A 22914-nucleotide genomic window follows, 5' to 3' on the forward strand; every position below is an offset into this window, starting at 1 on the left:
TGGTCTAAGTCGTTTGATGCTGGTCTATGTCGTTTGATGTTGGTCTATGTCGTTTGATGCTGGTCTATGTCGTTTAATGTTGGTCTATGTCGTTTGATATTGGTCTATGTCGTTTGATGCTGGTCTAAGTTGTTTGATGCTGGTCTAAGTCGTTTGATGCTGGTCTATGTCGTTTGATGTTGGTCTATGTCGTTTGATGCTGGTCTAAGTCGTTTGATGCTGGTCTATGTCGTTTGATGTTGGTCTATGTTGTTTGATGTTGGTCTAAGTCGTTTGATGTTGGTCTAAGTCGTTTGATGCTGGTCTAAGTTTGATGCTGGTCTAAGTCATTTGATGCTGGTCTAGGTCATTTGATGCTGGTCTATGTCATTTGATGCTGGTCTATGTCGTTTGATGCTGGTCTAAGTCGTTTGCAAGGTAAAGCAATCTTTTTCTAAGCCAAAAAGGGAAATAAACTTTAAATGGGGTGGGCTGTCTTAATACATTTCTCTGGAACCTTTTATCTTTGTCAGAACCAGCCTTATCTTTTAATTAATCCTTTTTCAATATTATTTCATATTTACCTAAACAATGGAACAAATTGCTAGGATGCGTTTACTTGGGTGACTGCTGCTTACAGGGAGATTGTTATGTCTTTAAGGGTTTTACGGCGCTTGCAACACATTAAGGTCATATCAGCGCCAGTAAAAAGTTAGAAAATGGGATAGTAAAATGTTCTAGAATCCCAAGAAAAGGGAAGACAAAGGGGAATTGGTTCAAATAAGAAACAGGTGTAGATTCCAAAATCACTCTATCAAAGTACTTAGTTTGAGATCACTAAAAGTCTCATCCAGACACAAGCACAGGTCCCCGCCAAGAGGAACACACTCAAATGTTTTACAAATCATATATAATATAAAGAAAGCATAATACAGTGCATAACAGAGAGATGATTTACAATTTAAAAAATATCATCTCCCAAAACTAACTATACATTCGACTGTTTCCCTCTCAGCCAGGGCATCTGGCCAGGGTCAGAACAAAACCAAGTAATCTCATTCCAAGACAAAGACAGAAAGCATGTTGGAAAACAGATATAAGGGGATAGAAGACACAGTATGTACCCCCCTTCCCACTATGGGAGGTCAGGATCCCCGCCCAGTTTCAGGGAGAACATGGTAATAGTCATGGCCAATAGATGTGATAACCCTACTAAAAAGTCTAGGATTTGCATTACCTTCTTGGCCGGGTGGACTTTGGTCCATGTCTGGTGGACTGTGGTCCATGCCTGGTGGACTGTGGTCGATTGATACATGGCGTGATGGAATGAAGCTGCTCTTTCTTCTGAATGACACGCCACTGGTGGGTGTCACACGAGGAAACATGGACATGGGCTGGAGACGAACTTCTGCAATGGGATTGAGATGTGGAACAAGGTAAGGAAAAAAGGAAGGAACCATTTTATCTTTTGAAATAAATGAATAAACATACTACCTAGCAAAATAAAAAATGTCCTTGTAATCATTACATGTTTTGTTTTTGTTTGTTTTTAAGGGTGTTATGTCGCTTGCGACACATTTAGGTCATTTCAGTTCTTCTGACTGCTCATGAATCCGTGGAGTGGCTTGCTCTCCATGAATCACGACCCCTAACCCCAAATGAAAAAAAAAGGAGTAGGAGGAGAGTGATGCTGTTTTAATCAAAAAGATAATTAGAAACTAAATTAATGATTTATCAATGAGAGGCAAATAATTCAAAAATAATAATTAAATAAAATAAAATAAATAAATAATTAAAAAAAAAAAAAAAGTAAAAAAAACCAACAAAACAAATGATAGTAGGAAATACCCCGATCATATAAATCTCGTACCTTCCTTATTTTCTTGAGAGGCTTTCCTTGACAACTTCCTCCCAACATTACCATGAGAACGGCCTTTGGTTTTGACATGCAACACACCTTTCCTTGTCTGCTTTACTCTCCGATTTGTAGACAAAGGGCTGCTACTGCTGCTGCCACTTTCAGCATGTTCATTCCTGACATTATTTTTGTGTGACTTTTTGATTGGAGAGGGTGTCTCAACTTGTTTACTGCCTTCATCCTCTTTTTCTTCCTCTTCTCCTGTTTCTCCACGCTGCTGGATTCCTTTGCCCTTCTTTTTATCCCCCCCTACGCCTCTTTTCTGCTTCATTTTTCTTTTACTCTTTCCAAAGTCCTTCTTTAATGGAGACGACGCATCGGATTCATTTGCTTTGTCTTCTAAAATTTGTTCTGCAGGATCTGGTTCTACGACCTCAACTCGATTGACTACTTCATTCCCCTCATCATTGGTAGGAACGTATTCATCAACATCTTCATCATCGTTACTTTTTACGACAACTGTGCTCTTTTGCTGCCTTGAATTAATTTTTCTCTTTCTTGAGGATAAAGGGGAGTGTTTTTTGGCAATTACTTCAGTGTCTTGTTTATTACTTTTCTTGCCCTTGGATGGTACATCATTACTAGACTGAGGAGATGAGCTGGACGGTGATTGCTGATCACCAAAGCTTTCATTTAACCCTTCCTGAAATGAACCAGCATTCACCATGTCTTCAGCATGACTAAGATTGGAAACGTTTGACAAATCTCTCCTCGTCCTCCTGCCTTCCGCAGCATTTCTTTGCAAAATGCCTTTTTCCCTTTTGATTCTTGTGAAAGATTTCATTTTCTTCCCTTCAACATTTGATGACTCTAAATGATTGTCAGCTTCTAGATTAGCTTTCCCATCAACTGTTTTTTGCACTTCTTTAACGACACTTTTCTCCAAATTATTTTGAGATTTACTAGCCTTAGTTTGTGGCTTTAAACATTTTATACTGATACTACTACAACTACTATTGGCACTGCCAAAGTCCTCTTGCACTAGGCTTACATACGGAGATAAAGTTTTAAGATAACGACTAACAACTGCTGCATCTTTTTCTACAGAAATGCCTCCATTTTCTTCTTCATCACCAGAAATGGCAATTTCCATACTCTTCGTACGACTGCTGAGTGCCTTCCCCTTTCTATGATTCTTGGTGAGAGATCTGTCCCCACCCATTGTCATAACTTCATCATTGGCTGTTTCAACATCCTTATTTAAGTTTACGCTTTCCCCATGAGCCTTTGTGATTCCACTTTTTTCGTGACCTCCACTAAACGATTTGCTTTTATTGCCATCTTCCAATGAAGATCTTTTCCTACCAGTTAGTGTAACATTACTGTTTTGTTTCATTTCCCCATGAGTCTTTGTGATTCCAATTTTTTCGTGACCTCCACTAAACGATTTGCTTTTATTGCCATCTTCCAATGAAGATCTTTTCCTACCAGTTAGTGTAACATTACTGTTTTGTTTCCTTGATGAGTTAATCTCATCGCGATCGACAATCATAAACCCATCAGAACTCTCCCTATCTGGGTCAGTCTCGTTATCTACTGCAGGCAATGCTTCGGTCTTGTCTTTAGAATGATGATCTCTGTAGAAGTTAACAAATTAGATAATGTATAATAACGGACATTATATGTTTAAGGAAATGCAAAGACAACATTAAATCTATATTACCCAAAATACAATTCTTCTAACAATATGCCATTTCAAATGTTTTGCCTCTTAAATGATCAAACATAAAAATATCTACACATATTTATGAAAAAATAAATAAACAAGAAAATTGAATTTATGCTCTGATTTGTTAAACAAAAAACAAGGTTAAATAAATTGGGAGCTTCTTTATTATTCATGACCATGTATACCTACATCTTTATTAATATAACAATGACTGATGTGTAACAATATTATGAAAATTTCCATTCAGGATCAATAAAGAATATCTTATCCTATCGTAATCAAAAGATCAAACAAAAAAGAATAATTCTTAAATTCTTCTTCTTCTAGGTTCCATGCCTGGTCCAGGCTTCGGATACTGCATGAATTATCTCTCTCCAGTCCTCCCTGTCTCTTGCTTTTTCAAACAGCTCTTGGATTGTTAGGTTGGTGAAGCCCTTCAGTTGGTCTATGAGTGTTTATCTTTGTCTCCCCCGGGCGCGTTTACCAGGTATTTTTCCACAACTTGCCAGGTATTCATTCTTATCTTTCCTTACTATGTGTCCGAAAAAGGATAGCTGTCGATCCGCTATTAAGGGCATTAGTTTCCTTTGTTGGTATGTTTGTTTTAGCACTTCTTCGTTCGATTTGTGTGCAGTATACGATATTCTCTGCATCCTTCTCAAGCACCACATTTCAAAAGCTTCAATGTTCTTTTGTGTTTCTGCATTTGTAGTCCAGCTTTCGCATCCGTATAACAAGATTGGCCACACGTAGCACTTCAAGACTCGGAATCTAATCCCGAACGACATCTGTTTGTTTTTCAAAATGTTTCCCAGGTCCATGAAGGCCTGTTTGGCTTGAGTTATTCTTGCTCGTATGTCTCGGTTACATCTTCCATCTGTTGTCACTATTGAACCTAGGTATTTAAAACTTTCTACGTTGGTAAGTTGCTCGCCGTGAATCGTTATATTGCAGGTGTTGTTGTTTTCAGGGTTTTTCTGTATTACCATGCATTCCGTTTTGGTGATATTCACTTCCATTCCCTTGGCTTCACTATCTACTACCACTTTGTCAACAATCTTTTGAAGTTGGATTTCTGATGTTGCAATGAGTACCGTATCGTCTGCGTATCTTATATTATTTATGTTGTGACCTCCTACTTTTATTCCCTCCATATTAGTTATGCCCCTCATGATTGTTTCTTGGTATAGATTAAACAGATCTGGTGAGGCAACACACCCTTGACAGACTCCTTTCTTAAATTAAACACTCATTAAAAGCATTTAATTCATTCTGGATAAGTTCAGATACACATGCAACAAACAACAGTGATAATCCAATTGTAAAGACTTACAAGAAAGATCCTGGATAAGATTTTCCCTGCTTAAAAGACGTTTCATTACTTTCCAGTTCTGTAGATTGTCGGGTTTTGTCAATACCTTGACAAAATGTCAGTCTGGATCAAAGAAAGGAAAAATAATCACCAAAAATACCAACCAGCTCAAAAAAAAAAAATCACAAAAGTGATAACTGTATTTTCTTAAATTCTTTGCATATCGTTAAAAATTCAATCTTTAAAAAAACAACTTACTTACTTACTTACTCCAAACCAGCGACCACCTGATCTCTAGCTATGACGTATAAGTTAGACGTCTTTTGTAGTTGTTCCAGGTGACTATAAAGTGTGTTACTGATGCTTGGATTTAAAAAAAAACAACAGAATGATGACATTGTTCCTGTTTTTAAAAATAAATCAGGACAGATTGGTGGAATTCTATCTTCTTCTAGCCAGTAAAACAAACATCCTTTATGATATGGAGTTGAAATTAAAAATCAGACTTCAGGGCAGTGAAATGAAAAAATAATTCCTTCAAATCATAATTAGACCGAAGACCATAAAACGTGGATGGATACACACTGATGTTGAAATTTTATAAAAATCATGAAAATTATGAAATGGAGGATGCTCATTTTTATTATTATCATTATTACTATTATTATTATTATTATTATTATTATTATTATTATTATTATTATTATTATTATTACTATTATTATCATTATTACTTAAAACAAAAAGGATAGTGTAAAAAAATACATAAATATATAAAACATCTACATTATTTATGAATGAACTAATCAGAACTGAAAACAAAACAAAACAAAAACATTTTGGAAAAAAAGTATAACTAAAAGTAAAAGTTGATATTAATGAAATATTCAAATGGCAATAGAAATGGATATCATTATTATCATCACAGATCAGCTGTGAACCACTGTAACTCATATTCACGGAGATTTGACATCTGTTATAAATAATAATAATAATAATAATAATAATGATAATAATAATAATAGTAATAATAATAACAATAATAATAATAATAATAATAATAATAATAAAATAATAATAATAATAATAATAATAATAATAATGATAATAATAATAATAACAATACTAATTATAATAATAATAATAATAATAATAATAATAATAATAATAATAATAATAATAATAATAATAATAATAATAATAATAATAATAACAACAATGACATTAACAACAATAATAATGTGGTTCAAAATACCTTTTTTTAATCCCAAAGAACTGGCTCGGTAAAACCTTGTCAGCGTTAGACACCGATCCAACAGCCGTCCCTCCAAAGTCTAAGCCTGCTTGGCGATGAGTGGACGAGTTGCCTGCTGGTTCTGACGGAGTCTGAAATAAACAAACGATCCACACGATTTAAATCAGCAGCAATCTGGGATTGAGCCAGACATTAAATTAACTAAAAAAAAAAAAATAATAAAAAATAATTGAGCTTTTATATAGCGCAATATCCACTAAAATGTGCTCAAAGCGCTTTACAAGGGGTCCCTGGTCAACAGCAACATTTAACATGTAGGACGGGACATGACGCCTGTCAGGCGATATTACAATTTTTCGGACAAAGACAATGCTGTCAACGGCCAGGTACTCATTTTACACCTGAGTACGGTGAGAGAATGTGAGTAAAGAGCCTTTTCCAAGGACTCAACTATGCGCTGAGTGAGGCTCGAACCCAGGACCTTCCGATCCGAAAGCGAGTGTCATACCACTAGACCACATTGCCACACAGACGCTCACTTGGAGGACAAGACGAATTCTTGTTCACAATGTGCATTTGCTCATTCGGTTATATAACTTTCTATTTAGGGTTTTCTTCTTTACCTCAAGAAGTCAGGGAGAGAAGGCTCTCATAAAGACTAGGGTTAAAAGTGATCTTATTTGGGATCGTGGATAGGTCATACGGTAGAGTCACGCTCTCCCCGGCCAGGCGGAGTTCAAACGGACACATCTCCATTTAAAATGATGTAAACACGAGTAGGTACGTTTATGATTTAAATGAATCGATGTCTTTCTTTGAAAAGGTTCAAGCCTTGGCATAAAACGCTATAGAAATGTTGTGGATAGCTCATACGGTAGAGTCATGTATGATCTCCACGGCCAGGCGGAGTGTTCGTACCAGTAAGGTCACGGGTTCGAGCCCCCATCACCGCCGCGAAATGTTTATTCTCTATCGTATTCTGGCAGTTTCCTACTCATTTCATTTCTTGTCTATTTAGGGTTAACACTCGTGTTTCAGTCATATCAGCTTAAGGGGAAATAACTGTCAAAAGATTGTAAATGAGGGGATTAACACATGCAACAAAAATAATTTTAAAAAATAGACAAATGGGATCAGTTTAAAAATAAAAAAATAGAAGTAGAGCCAAAAAATAATCTATCTTGTGTCTAGATTGACAGTTACACAGATATGATATCACTAATAGTAATCCCCATCAAACCTATCCATTGGTTCACATGGGTCTTGACAAAATATCATCGACAAAAGGAGACTCAGATTGTTCCTAATACCAATGTAAAAAAATCAAATAAAATTCCCATTATTCATCCCATAGGGGAAATTTGTCTTTAGGATCTATTCCAAGGGAAGACTGGAATAGCCCAGGCGTCAGCCGCAAATTGAGCTAGGGTGAGGTGACTCAAAGACCGTACCGCTGACCCACGCTTCTCCTTGTACATTCTCTCCCTAAAAAAAACCCCATATTCTCAGATTAGACTACAGAGATGCTAACTTAAAATTCGGTTCACAAGAATATCAGACATCACTCAGAAGAATTTCAAAGCTGAAACAAGAATTGGGATGGTATTTGGCATTGTGTTTATATATATATATCATATAGTTCTAAATTATAAATAATTAGAAGAATTAGAATTTTGGCATCTCTGAGACTTCCTCCTTCATGGCAAATGGCAGCAGCCTGGTAATGGTTTAAACCAGGTCACTAATATCCAGGACAAGAAAGAGACCCAAATAGAAAGTTTTTTTGTTGTTTTTAAGGGTTTTACAGCGCTTGCAACACATTTAGGTTATATCAGCGCCAGTAAAAAGGAAGAAAATGGAATATAGTAAAAAGTTCTAGAATTACAATTAAAGCACCCAAGAAAAAGTAAGACATAGGGGAACTGAGAAGAAATAGGGATCAGATGTAGATTCCAAGAGCATATACCGCCAATGTACTTTGTTTGAGATCACCTATAAGTCTCATCCGGACACAAGCACAAAATCCAACAAAGAGGAATACACTCAAATGCTTACATTATACGTTCAAAATAACAAATATAATAATACATAACAGACAGATGATTTACAAGGAAACAAATATCATCTCCCAAAACAATAACTATGCATTTGACTGTTTCCCTCCCAGCTAGGAATCCGGCCAGGGCCAAGACAAAACCAAGTAATCTCACTCCAAGACAAAGACAGAAAGCATGTTGGAAAACAGATATAAGGGGATAGAAGACACAGTATGTACCTCCCTGCCCACTATGGGAGGTCAGGAACCCCACCCAGTATTAGAAGAATTAGAATTAGATTTGGCATCTCTGAGACTACCTGGCAAATGGCAGCAGCCTGGTAATAGTTTAAACCAGGTCACTAATATCCAGGACAAGAAAGAGACCCAAATAGAAAGGAAACTCTGTATACACCACAAGCAATGGATCTCCCTCTCAAATACCTCTTCATCTTTATTGCAAACAATTGAAGAATCATGCTCATCTCCTTTAAATTCTGTTGCTTTATTTCCTGACGCAGAAGAGGATTGTCTCCTTGGGCTGTGACTATTGCTGAGCTGTGATTGGTTGAGACTAGCCTCCTTTTCATTCTGCCCACTTGATCTATTTATAGCTGGTGTGTTCAAGTCATGGTCATTCCCAGCTGCAGTCGTCGACGAGTGAAGGACGAATTCTTTCTCTGTTTTTGTGTGATTGTCAGAAACATCTGAAGGAAGAAACAAATTACACAGTATTTAATTTGAAATAATAATAACAATAACAATAATAATAATAATAATAATAATAATAATAATATTTATAATAATAATATTAATAATAATAATAATAATAATAATAATAATAATAATAATAATAATAATAATAAATTTTAAATCAATGGTTTGACATCAGCGTGGAATTAAACATCAAAATATAGAAAGGACACCTAAAGGTGTATTGTATTCTTGGGTGAGGAGCTTTGCTGTGCTAACATTTCCTCGCTTGATTCAGGAACGAGTTACTTTTAGACACCTGATCTATTTATGATAAGAAACCACATGTATAAAAATCTATACATACCCTTGCAGGGGTAAGAGGAAAGGATGGTTTATTCTAGATTTAGATGTTTGAATGGTTCTTACAACGCTGTAACTCTTAAGGTCATATCAGCAACTAATTTTGTAATAGGAGGAAGTTGAAAATCTGAATTACAAGAGACAAAATCTGCATCAACCAAAAATACAGGACCGCCACACTTATATTTTTTTTAAAAACTGTTACTTTAAAATAAATAAAAAGTTAATGATGTTAACTTTGGTTCAAGATCTAGTTTGAAAAAATAGCTGAAGTTTTAACTAATTTTCCTCTAAAATTTTGGTTGAAAAAATGGAATCTGGAGACAAAAATCTTTGACTCAAAAGATATGTAATTCTATGTGGATATAGTGTGAATCAGTGTCAGGACACAGACGTTAGAAAACTCACAAGTCTTGACATCAATGATTACTGACCTGTCTCAAAGCCTGGTTCATTGTTTTCTTTTCCAGAATCAGAAGAATCATGTCTGGAGGAATTGTGTTGTGAGCTTTCACCACTGATTTCCTTTCCTTCTTTGAGAGGCTGCTGATGATGAAGATGATGATGATCATCATTATTATCATTGCAAGACTCTCTAACTATAACAATGGGCGACAAAGGTACAATTCCTCTCTGCCCAAGCACAGAATTCCTCAGAGACTTCCCTCTAGGTGAACCCATTTCATACTGTTTATCTCCATGAAGATCAGCCTCATTATCACACGATGACAAGTTTGGGTTTTTGCTTGAAGGAGACGAATTTATGATACTGGAATTTCCCTCGACACCGTTGACTCCACTCGATCTCAAAGATGAGGATACACTGGTATTCAACATGTCCCCACCTTTTGCTACAACTAAGTCACTTTTGCTTTGTTTCGTTAGCAATTTGTTTGAATCTAAAACACTTGAGCTATGCTGGGACTCCACCCCAACAACTGCCACACTTGAAGTCGGCAGCTCATTTCTAATCAAATTGTCCACAGCGAGATTGTTTTCACAGCTTTCCTGTCTGGATTTATTTGGCGATAACCGTGAACTGTCTTTGCCGCCTAGAATTATTTGTGGTGATGAAATTGATTTCCTTTTCGTTGATGAATTCATTAAAACACTCTGATTCCGGTTGGGCTCACTCAAAGGAGACGATGAACTCGTTCCATCAGCAATAGTAACATCCACCGATTCAACCAAAGACAACACTGGCTTTGACTGTGACGACTTGTCATAGGAAATTTTCCTTCTTCTGATTGATCTCTCTGATCTTTTTGAAGTGACATCACTGTCTTCATTGGATGCCAGCTGAAATAAACAATCAAATTTATTACAAATTACAAGAAACAAAAACAAAAAAACAAAAAAAAGACATCATTCCAAATGGAATGTTTTTATTTCATCATTATTTTTGACTCTCTATTTTCAGTTTATTCGACTTTCAATGCATGACTCGCTTCACATGAAATCAAAACAATATGGATATTTTAAAATAAAATACAGAGATATCAAAAATATCTTGTCAAGGACACAATCCAATACGACATTAACAAAAAATGAAATAAACCTACAGAAGCTGAACTGAGAGTTCTCTCTGGTGTTGGATGAAGGGACATACTGTCATCTGAGGATGAAAAAGGGCAAAGTTTACACAACTGGCCAATTAAAAGATAAAAGAAGATTATTTTACAAAAAAATCTTGACTGCACCCAGGATCGATCTTGGTCCCTTTGCATGTGAAGCGAGTGCTCTACCACCAGATATGATACAAAGGGGAAAAGCAGAAAGCTTTGTCCACAATCGACATAGACAAGGGGAGATAACAGAAAGTATAATTTCAATGTGAGAGTTGTTCAGATGTGTGTAATAGTTTGCCGGATGAAATCGTTTGCGCAAAATGTTTGAATTCGTTTAAAATTAGATTCAACGAATACTGGAAAGAGTAAGAAATATTATACGTCAACTGACAATAAATCAAAGAGGGCTGTACGAGGGCCTGGCCTGGTATAGAACAACTGAGTTCAGTGTAAAAGGATCAATAAAATAAGAAGCTGTACTGGAAATCTTGAAGTACGACTGACCGCCATGTGTTGGGTGTTATTACTTTTGTTTTTCTTTCTTGGATAGAGAGAATGCTGTCCTGTACTCTCTTAAAATAAAATGTGTGTGTCGCGAGAAAACAATGCGGGTCTTTTTTTCAATGAATCAAATTTGAACAGCCTTCAGCGGGACCTGAATCCAGGACTTGCAGGTCACAATCCTTGTCATACCCGAGAACATTTATTATTATGAGAGCTGTAACCAGTTTCACGATCTCCGTTTCCACTATGCTTTACCTGACGATGGAAGGGGGGTTGTTTTGTATGTATACTTGTTTAGCTGTTAAAGGTTCTGGGATGTCCATTGTATTCTAAATTCTGAGACTGTTCTATTTCAGACAGCCAACCCTTCACCTTTCCCATAGATATCATAAAAGTTACAAAGACTGGCAGGAAAACGTACCCGTGTCTGAGAAAAGATCACTGAAGTTCTCAACTCTGCCCGTTTCCTGCAGTTTTTTCTTGCCTGCAAAAATGTCTTTGCCAGTCCTCCTGAAATATAAAATTTTAGATATAACAAAAAAAGAAAAGAAAAAAAAAAAATAAAGGAAATTAGAAATAATGAATAGCCCATTTTTTGGTATTTCATCTTATTGATGACGAGTCACTTGATCATAGGGTGCTTCCTCTCATCAGCTTCCTCACAAAGTAGCATATTATTTCCTGCCAACCAATGTTTTGTTTATTCATCGTAACAACGCCACTACCACATTATCTCATTCATCTGTAATGTTTCATGCATCCTGTTTTTGTTGATAAAGGGGAAACCCGAAACGTTCATTTGATCTGTTCTTGTAATAAAATCAAAGCTTACATTCAATTTCATATTATTTATTTCTTAGAGCTTCGAGCAGAAACATTTGTGTGTGTCCCTGACATGATCAGTCGCAAGGTGAAAACTTTTATTTTGTGGGGGGTTCTTTTTTGCATTTTTTGAAAGCCCGCGGTCTCCTGTGCATTTTAATCTTTACTTGAAGTAAATCAGGTGATTTTTCATGAAGTTTTGGTCATATGCATGGGCTAGGGTGTGAAACCTTAATTTTGAGAAACTGGCTTCCAAAGTTGACAAGAGTTCATATTAAGTATAATAATTACCTTCACAGAAAAAAATTAAAATAAAATATTTAGGAGTAGAATTCAATTAAAATGTCATCAATATTTAGAAAAATGTTTGATTCAATGATTTTTGATGAGAACTCATTTTCCATAAAAATTGACCTCTTGACTAAAATTGTCATTATCTCTTTTCAAATCTTTTCACCATGCGACTGATTATCTCAAGGACGCCCACATATACATTACAGTACAGAGAGAAGATTAAAAATTGAGAAATCAATTTCTAGACAAGGAACAACACATTTTATTGGACCATCTTTGATAAGGATCCCAAAAAGGGCCTAGTAGAGGCAAAACCAAGTGATGTCCTTCCCAGACAAGTCCATAAAGTGGCATGGAAATGAAAACGTGTGTATTCATTATTTCAGTTGAATTTTGAGAAGGAAATTATATTGACTCTAACACAAATTTAAGATGATTTTTTTTTTAATTCAGCAAATCCGGTTTCCTGTCAGATATTTTTTCCCCTAACTGCATTACTTCACAAGATATTGAATCTTTTATGTATCTTGCCCCTAAGTATAGCTTTTTTTTTTTTTTTACCAATGCACAAAATTGCCTGTATCCTGATGTTCTTCACTTCTTCATTTTGCAAAGACCATTTGAAGGAAATGTCTGAAAACAATTGGACCTCTTCCCAGAAGCACTGTCTACTGGCTGACATGAAATTTGGATGATCATTATGTTTAAATTATGGTGACCAAAACATTTACTGGCCCCCCCCCCCCCCCCCCGCCCAAATCCTGGCTGAGAACAGCATCGAGTCGAGCAGAGAAAAGAATTGGTACGGATAGTTTGAGAATGTGAAAGCGGTTTGTTTCATATCATGTTTAATGACTGCTTCTCATTGTTAATCATTTGGAAGCAAATCGACCAATGAGATTACCAAAATTAAAAATTTTTAAAAAGAAAAGGGACCGGCGAAAATCATTTTATGCATTGTACCCATTGATGAAGAAGAGTCAAGATCCTAGAACAATTTCAGAATTCCAACTGAAAAGCTTACCTTCCAACTCTTGTAAAAGCATTCTTCTTGGCAGCTGGAACACGTTTTATCTGTTTAATAATAAAAAAAATAAAATAAAAAAAAAATAAAAAACACAATTAACTCAATCGAAATAGAATCTACTTTTTAAAAATCAATTAAGAACTTCAAAAACTTATATGCTTATGCTTAACTCACTCAACCCTAACAACGAATATATCCGTAGTATACCCGAGGTTACATTTACCCCGTGCCTATTTATTATATTCTTCTGAGACAAATTATAGGCGTAGTATCAAAGCTAATGTTCTGTTCTTAATTTTTACATGTTAATGGTAGTTGAATAAAACTATCTATGTACATGCTCATTTTTAATACACATTTTTCCAATGTTGAAAAGTAGCAAACATCTCTAGGATTGAGTGAGTTAAAACGATGGGGGCCAACTAACCTGTTTAGCCGATAAAGGTCTGGAAAAAGATCCATCCTTTTTACTTCCCAAAACAACTTTGTTGTTCGGTTCTGGACTAAGTTCTTCTTCCTCTTTGATGCTTGGATTCCTAGTAATATCCAATGAGGCATCCGTTTCTGATGAAATGAACATCAACAAAAGAAATTTTTAAAACGCCTCTGAGCAAAAATTGAAAACGAAAGCTTAATTTCATTTTTATTTACCCACTTTGTGAAATCATGGAAATTGAAAAGCATGGTCTCAGCATGGAAAAGTTAAAAAAAAAAAAATATATATGGTCCCTCAATGAGAAGAACATCCTTTGCCACCAAATGTATTCTGGGTAAACATATTTAAGTGTCAGGAATGTTATTAATTTCTTTTTAGTAACCAAGTTATCACATTATACTTAGAACTAGAATTTTGATTGCACAATCCCACAACTAAAAACACAGAAACGTGTTTTAAAAATTACTAAAGATTTGATAATCCTATGGCAAAAACATTATAGCTAATAAAAATTTGAATTTATAAATGATCCTTCTAGAAACCTGGTCTTAGACTGGACTCATGAGTATCAGTATCATCAACAAAAGACTTATATCAAAATCACCTGAGGTTTCTTACTCACCACACCATCAAATATTAACACAAACAAACAAATTCCTTCATTCCATGAATAACATGGAAAAGGATTGGCCTTGAAAAAAAAAGACCAAAATAACCCCAGCATCTGTCGCAATGCAGTGCTGCAAAGCGAGCAAAAAAAAAAAAAGAAGCTAAAATTCTCCATCAAGAGCTGTTGTCAGCAAGGCAGAAACTCTCGTCTCTTTGTGTAAGTTAAATGTCTAACCCATTCAGGCATCTCATCCCCTGGATAAGAATATGAGACTTTGCAGATGAAAAACGTTCATTATCGGTCAATGAAAAAATTCTTGCAGTACTCGCAGTATATTTAATTGCAATTTCTCAAGTAAGAACTGATTTCAATGCACAGTATTCATGAATAAATTAATCCTGTCTCCAACACCCGCTCCTTTTCACTCAAAGGACACTTTTTGTAGGAAATTAAATGAAAAAATAAGACTAAAACGAAGTGCAAGATGTTTTATCTTTTGGTCTCCATTTAAACTTTTACAGATCTGTCTCACCAAAATATGCGGAGGTCATTATAAAATACAAGGGGGAAAAGGGTAAGGGCTAATATGAAGAGAAATAATGGCTATAACTTACCAGAGTCGGAGAAGAGCTCGTCATAGGAGTTAATTACAAAGACTTTTCCAGTGCGTCTGAAAACAAAACAGTCATGATACAATTGGTAAATCATCTTCTGAGAGCAATAAAGGTTAATAATATTAATATTAATAATAATAATAATAATAATAATAATAATAATAATAATAATAATAATAATAATAATAATAATAATAATAATAATAATAATAATAATAATAATAATAATAACATTATATACAATGCAAAATGCATTTGACGAACAACATGGGACAGCCTGAAAAGTTTGTTGAATCCGTGCTTCGACGAATACATGAACGTAAGACAAGAAACACAAACTGTGATGTAGCCTATCAGAAAGGTATTGATGCTATGTGCTTAGTTAAAATACTCAGAGCATCTGCCAGCACACAAAACTATGTGTAGCCTTAAACGTTTATAGTCTGATTGATACAATTTAGTGAGAAATGGCTGGCTATGAACAAAGACAAAGAGCTGAGTGATGCAATGCTTGCAAGGCATTTGTCTACACACAGACGTACCCTTCGTAAAACTATTGAGCTTTAAAAAAGAAAAAGTGAGCTTTTATAAAGTGCACAGCTGCCAACTTTTCGAAAATAAAATAAGGAACGCCCATTTGGCCTGGGATGAGGGGACGACATGTGCCACCCCCCCCCCCCTTTTTTTTTTTCATCGAAACACAACATATAAAAGTCAGCCTTTTTAATTACTACTACTAACAGGTTTAAGGTAACAAGCTAGTCCACATGTTGCTAAATTATCGAGTATATAGATCCAGCACATTTGAATCGTTATGAAATGGCACTTTCCAAAATTTCAGAACAGACAATATAAAGAAAGAATTCAACTGCCTGAACTTTGAGAAGGACCAATACACAAAGACAATTGTAAAATAATTGAAAGAACTTAGTATGTTTAGAAAGGCATAACTGCCAACCTGGAACATTGCTTGAGAGGGAGTTTTGGGGTAAAAAATAGGGAGATTGGCTAAAAAGTAGGCGATTGAATATAAATTTTCTTTCATGCAACATAATGGCCTTTAAGTAGTACACTATAATAGTAGTTGTAATAAAATGAACCTCTAAATATCTCTTTACTTTGACAAGATGAAAGGACCGAAAATGGAGTATACTTATATCTCTTGAAGCTAAACCGTTATAAAAGCTTGCTTGAAAAAAAAAATTAGAATCAGATCAAGATGCTTTTTTTTAAAGGGGTTGAATTTATATTTCATAAATTAATAAAGGGAAATAATCATTCTAATGTTTTATCTAAATAAGCAATTGATTTTCTGATTGAATACCTTTCAATGAAAGATGTTGATTTAATTTAATTTTTAATTAATAAAATATTTGAAGCAAATAGTGAAAGCATCAATTCTATCTGAAAACACTAAAAGCATATTTGAGGCTAATATGCATATTTTATGCAAATCTACAATACATTATAAAAGGTTTTATTTAAAAACAGGCGTCATATAATCAACTGGAATTTTTTAAATTATTGAAAATCATTTTTGATAGAGAGAATAATTCAAATTAAACACCTACTTAGGAATAGAGAATATGCTGTGCTCACAAGCCAAAATTACAAAATACGGATTTTGTACTAAAAATACGGACTTACGGACTTCGGAAGTCAAATACGGAACAAATCCGTTTTTTAACGGAACGGTTGGCAGCTATGAAAGTGCAATATCCACTAAACCTGCTCAAAAAGCTTTACAAGGGGCAACATGTAGGACAGGACATGTTAGGCGATATTACAATTTTTCAGAGAGAGACAATGCTGTTAACTTTACACTTGAGTATGGTGAGGGAATGTGAGTAAAGAGCCTTTTCCAAGGACTCAACTATGCGCCGAGAGAGGCTCGTACCCAGGACTTTCCGATCCAAAAGCAAGTGCCATACCACTAGACCACATAGCCAAACTATAACCCGAGCCTATGGCTATCCGGTGCTTGTCTCAGGAAATTGATAAATGAACATGGTGTTGTCAGGCGTCGCAGTGAAATTCTTTCATCAGTATTTCAACATACAGCATTGTGATAAATACTCACACATTGTGGGTCTGATTGTTTCCAGTCAGGCAAACACTTACGATGGCTAAGATTAAGACTGACCAAAAATGTATGTCACATTACAAGATGGTGATCATAAGTTTTAATAAATGAAAAGTGAGTTGTTGTTAGTGGTGCCCAAAAAATTAAATGATTCCATTGGTTGAGGTCTTGAATACAACTTACAGAAAGCATTCTTGTTTTATGACTTGAATATTTATTTTTTGTCGGTCAGTTGCAGGCTATAATTTCACGAAGGCTACGGCACATCTTGCTCTGCTCTCTCCCTCTCTTTTTTTCTCTCTTTCTCTCCCCCCCCCCCCCCCCCCTCTCTCAATGGCCAATGTGTTTGGCCCTCAGTTTAGTTCATCCAAACCGTGAAACCGTTTGTGGATGCTGTGAACAATTTACTAAGACCATAAAGGACATAATTTGGGTATTCTGTCCTTATCCAATGAACCTGTGATTTTGTCAAATGCGCGTGTTGCACTGTGCCATGAACTGAAACCTCTCTCTCCCAATTCTCCCCCTCTCAAAATACAAAATTTTTTACTTCAGATCAGTTTTCACTCACTGATCACTGTCAAATATATGATGATGATGACAAATTGTGACAACAGTGACTATGACGTTTATGTTGTGGTCGCTGTAGAAGCGATTATGATGGTTCTGGTGGTAGCAATTAATTTGTAGAATTTCCAGGTATCAAATTGGAAATTAGTGGGTTCCTAGTGGGACCAGATTTAATTTTAGGCTGGACAATTCCCATATATATATATATATATACATACATGATTAATATAAGAAACCCTTACCTTCCAATAAACTTCTTTGACGATGTCTCAGATGAGACATCCGATGTTGAAGCTAGAACAGATCTTGTCTTCATCCTGGTTTTCACATGGACTACTTATGGCGATGAAAATAAAAAGAGCAGAAACAAGATGAAATGTGAATAAAATCAAATCACCCATGAGTTTTGAAAAACCTTTTAAAAACAGATTTCAATGTAATTCACTAGGGTTAGAGGCTATTTTAAAACTTTTTAGTTGCCTTAATTTGACATTATAATTATATCAAAGTGTCTACTTACACAGTAACTTGTTAAGTAGCCTCAGAATCTATGTATGCGGTAACTGGTCTATCATGATATTATATATTAAGCAATGAGACACTAGCATTGAAAGCCAAATAAAAAGAAGAAGATGGCATTGGCTGGGTCATGTGGCCAGAATGGAAAAAGGGTCACTTCCCAAGACAGCCTTGTACTGGACAGCAGATGGGAAGAGAAAGCGGGGAAGACCCAAAGAAACCTGGCCAAGGACCATGGAGAAAGAATTAAAGGAAGCAGGCCTGTCCTGGAATAATGCCGCCGCAAAAGCAGCCGATCACAAAAAATGGAGATGTCAGGATAGATGCCCTATGTGCCTCAAGGCCCGAAGAGGATTAAGTAAGTAAGTAATGAGACATCGCTTGTCTTTTGTGTGTGTATATGTGTGTGTGTATGTGCAACCTTATACTTATATTATCAGTAGAATTAAACCCATTAAAACCGAGATTCAATCTTACTTTGACCTGTCGCCAGATCTTACTGTTTATAATCCATAGATAAGCAATGCAATTTATAGCTTAATTGAAGCCAGAGTCAAAATAATCTTACTGCTCTATTGGTGGAATCACTTTATTCTGCATTGACATTAATTAATATGTAGGGAAACTATTTTACTATTACTATTATCTGGAAAAGAAATCAGTATCGCTGTTACTGCACGAGACACAAACTGTAAATTGTAAAGCACCCACCCTTACACTCTTTACTCTTATGTATCACGTCATCTGGTGACCCATCGTTTCATTGATCTTCAGCCCCCCTCCCCCTCACCACCCTCCCTTACACATTAAGGTGTCTTGTCATCCTTCCCCCTTCCCATTTCACGTTAAAACCAAAACTTTTTGCTCAGTTTTCAAATAGAATTTGTTTCTTGAATAGGCTATTTGATTCAAAACCATGACGACATCCAGTGATGGGTGTTAACTGCCAAACGATACGTGGGTGCCGTTAAATTAAATTGAACAGAATCAAACATGAAACATCAAAATGTAAGCACAGGGACAGGACGTAGAAAGGTAATGTCTTATATTGGTGTCTTTTGAGCAGTATCAGGCTTGCTTAGTGTAGTGTAGTAATAGTTGAGAAATTACAATTAATTGATGCCTTTGACAAAGCAAGCATTTTAAATGTTTACAGTACAGGTTTCAAGACTATATTACTTTATAGCTGTTTGAAAATTTGAATCACAATAAACAGATTCTGTTTTTCGTGTCAGTGGAACAACCTATACTATCAAGACCACACTCTAGTTTTTGCAGTCTTTTATATTCTGAGAAATGCAATCAGGAATTAAGAATGAAATACACCGTTAGAAAACATGTTTTGTGCTCTTTAACATGATACCAAAATTAATCACATAGGTTCACAAATAACGCCATGGTGACCAATAAAGTAGGCACTTGCAAATTTTTTTCAAAATAGTGATATCTGTATCAATTTAGCGTAGAAAAATAAAGGGGAGTGAAACATTTACTAAAGTGAAAAAATTATCGCTCTATCTCAACTAGTTAGAAAGTTATGACCTTTTATGTGGTGAAAAATCTCTATACTATATAGAAGCTTAATAGGTAAATATGTGACCAAAACACAGCAACCCAATGCATAATCAAGTATAATTCAGAAACGGCTTCAGATGCAACTTTGAAATTTTTACATGTGGTAATTCAACATCTCTGTAATACATTGCAAACAGAAAAATAATTATTTATTGAGAGAGAAAGGTATAGTTTAGAGCTGAAACAGCTGAAATCAAGGAAAAATAGATCACGACATGCAAATGAATGACCTATTGGAATTTTGGAAAAATCGACAATTAAATATTTATTCACAGGTAGATAGACCAAATACACCACTGAATCGGCGTCATTTAGTTGTTCACTTTGAACTTTTCAAACTCGCTGTGATTATCCCCAGACAGGTGTCTGGGGATAACCAAAATTCGTTATCCCAAGACATATATTTGAAACTCCGCTCCTTTAAACAATTATCCACATTCCAGAATATGGAATGTTTCCAAATGCACATAGAAATAAAGAAAGTTAATAAAATATCTATAAAAACATAAAATTAACCAACATTAAATCAGCTGTTACTACATGTACACAATATGCGTCGACTTCGAAGTGGGTGTCATGGCCGAATGGTTTAGTCGTCTGCCCTGGAACGTTTACCAGAATCGACGTTGCAGGTTCAAATCCTGGTTCCGCCACTATTTTTTTTTTTGTTTACATTCCGTCTTCTTTTTACAGAACGGTACAAGGGATAAATGTCCCATCCATCCTCCCCCCACCTCTTTTTTTAAAAAACCCTCTCTCTCTCTTAGTTCCTTTCTAGTTTCTAGCAAATTGTCATATTTGTCCCCACTCCGATCTCAAAAAGTGACTAAAAAGGGTAAAAAGCAAACAAACAGAAATATTCAGAGAGCGACTAAATGGTCCGATAGAGGAGAAAAAAACAAACAATATTAAAAAAAAAAATAAAAACAATTTTAAGAGATTCGTGCTCAGAAACGGAACCAAAGTTCAAACAAAAAGGAGAAAAGAATAGACTCGCACAAAAAAAAAAAAGGGGGGGGGGGGGATGGATGGGACATTTATCCCTTGCAACGTTCTGTAAAATGAAGACGGAATTTTTTTTTTTTTTTTAAAGTGGCGGAACCAGGATTCGAACCTACAACGTCGATTCTGGTAAAACTTCCAGGGCAGACGACTAAACCATTCGGCAGAGACGCCACCTTTAAATTTGGCTCACAGGAGTTTCAGACACCACTCGTAGGAATTTCAACGCCGAAAGAGGAATTTCCGCACACAAGAAAAAGGAATTCAAATGGTATTTGATATTGTGTTTACATATTGTATAGTTCTAAATAGATAACTGATTAGAATTATATTATGATACATAAACACATTGCCAAATACAATCCCAAAGTTTCTTTATTTCAAATGAAGTAAAGCGCCAAAACCTAATGGTAGAGATTGTAGTACTGGTGGTAATGTGGTGTTGGTGGTTGTAGTAATAGTAGTAGTGATGATGAAGATGTGATAGTGGTTGTTGTTGTAGTAGTAGTGGTAGTGATGATGATATGGTGGTGGTGGTGGTTGAAGTAGTAGTTGTAGTGATGATGATGTGTTGGTGGTAAAGTGGTTGTAGTTGTTGTGGTCGTTTTTACAATGAGGTGATGGTGGTTGTAGTAGTGGTGGTAGTGTTGTTGATGTAGTGGTGATGGTGGTTGTAGTAGTAGTAGTGGTAATGATGATGTGGTGGTGGTGGTGGTTGTAGTAGTAGTGGTAGTGATGATGTGGTGGTGGTGGTTGTAGTAGTAGTGCTCGTGATGATGATGTGGTGCTGATGGTTGTAGTAGTAGTTGTAGTGATGATGATGTGTGGTGATGGTGGTTGTAGTAGCAGTGGTAGTGATGATGATGTGGTGGTGGTGGTTGTAGTAGCAGTGGTGGTGGTAGTGATGAAGATGAAGTGGTGGTGGTGCTTGTAGCAGTGGTGGTAGTGATGATGTGGTGGTGGTGGTTGTTGTATTAGTAGTGATAGTGATGATGTGGTGGTGGTGGTTGTAGTAGTAGTGGTAGTGATGTTGTAGTGGTGGTTGTAGTAGTAGTGGTAGTTGCAGTGATGATTATGTGGTGGTGGTGGTTGCAGTAGTAGTGGTAGTGATGATGTTGTGGTGGTGGTTGTAGTAGTAGTAGTGCTAGTGATGATGTGGTGGTGGTGGTTGTAGTAATAGAAGTGGTAATGATGATGTGGTGGTGGTGGTTGTAGTAGTAGTGGTAGTGATGATGTGGTGGTGGTGGTTGTAGTAGTGCTCGTGATGATGATGTGGTGCTGATGCTTGTAGTAGTAGTGGTAGTGATGATGATGATGATGATGATGATGATGTAGTGGTGGTTGTTGTAGTAGTAGTGGTAGTGATGATGATGTGGTGGCGGTGGTTGTAGTGATTTAGATGAAGTGATGGTGGTGCTTGTAGTAGTAGTGGTAGTGATGATGTGGTGGTGGTGGTTGTTGTAGTATTAGTGATAGTGATGATGTGGTGGTGGTGGTGGTTGTAGTTGCAGTGATGATGATGTGGTGGTGGTGGTGGTGGTTGCAGTAGTAGTGGTAGTGATGATATGGTGGTGGTGGTTGTAGTAGTAGTGCTAGTGATGATGTGGTGGTGGTGGTTTTAGTAGTAGTAGTGGTAATGATGATGTGGTGGTGGTTGTAGTAGTAGTGGTCGTGGTTGTAGTAGTAGTGGTAATGATGATGTGGTGGTGGTGGTTGTAGTAGTAGTGGTAATGACGATGTAATGCTGTTGATGGTTGTAGTAGTAGTGGTAGTGATGTTGGTAGTGGTGGTTGTAGTAGTAGTGGCAGTTGCAGTGATGATGATGTGGTGGTGGTGGTTGCAGTAGTAGTGGTAGTGATGATGTGGTGGTGGTGGTGGTTGTAGTAGTAGTGGTAGTGATGATGTGGTGGTGGTGGTTGTAGTAGTAGTAGTGGTAATGATGATGTGGTGGTGGTGGTGGTTGTAGTAGTAGTGGTAGTGATGATGTGGTGGTGGTGGTTGTAGTAGTAGTGGTAATGATGATGTGGTGGTGGTGGTTGTATTAGTAGTGGTAATGACGATGTAAT

At 36.1% G+C, this 22914-nt stretch overlaps 1 protein-coding gene across 3 annotated transcripts in view; it reads right to left on the minus strand.

Annotated features, from left to right (window-relative positions):
• LOC144958317 (uncharacterized) overlaps positions 1–22914 on the minus strand; it is a 52334-nt gene that overhangs the window by 24006 nt on the left and 5414 nt on the right. For 2 of the 3 annotated variants that reach the window (XM_078890212.1, XM_078890215.1), the window contains exons 2-13: positions 17995–18085; positions 15100–15155; positions 13867–14003; positions 13437–13486; positions 11718–11806; positions 10787–10839; positions 9659–10523; positions 8613–8875; positions 6134–6264; positions 4900–5001; positions 1850–3474; positions 1217–1387 (exon numbers count right to left, since the gene is read on the minus strand). In XM_078890212.1, the coding sequence (XP_078746338.1) occupies positions 1217–1387; positions 1850–3474; positions 4900–5001; positions 6134–6264; positions 8613–8875; positions 9659–10523; positions 10787–10839; positions 11718–11806; positions 13437–13486; positions 13867–14003; positions 15100–15155; positions 17995–18068 (3616 nt within the window). In that variant the 5' untranslated portion in view covers positions 18069–18085. Of the gene's footprint in view, positions 1–1216; positions 1388–1849; positions 3475–4899; positions 5002–6133; positions 6265–8612; positions 8876–9658; positions 10524–10786; positions 10840–11717; positions 11807–13436; positions 13487–13866; positions 14004–15099; positions 15156–17994; positions 18089–22914 lie in introns of all 3 variants that reach the window. The other variant, XM_078890214.1, reaches the window with a different exon arrangement.

The sequence above is a fragment of the Berghia stephanieae genome, chromosome 12, assembly GCF_034508935.2.
Source record: "Berghia stephanieae isolate SIO BIC M18660-M18661 chromosome 12, UCSD_Bste_1.3, whole genome shotgun sequence".
In the NCBI taxonomy this organism is placed as follows: domain Eukaryota; kingdom Metazoa; phylum Mollusca; class Gastropoda; order Nudibranchia; family Aeolidiidae; genus Berghia; species Berghia stephanieae.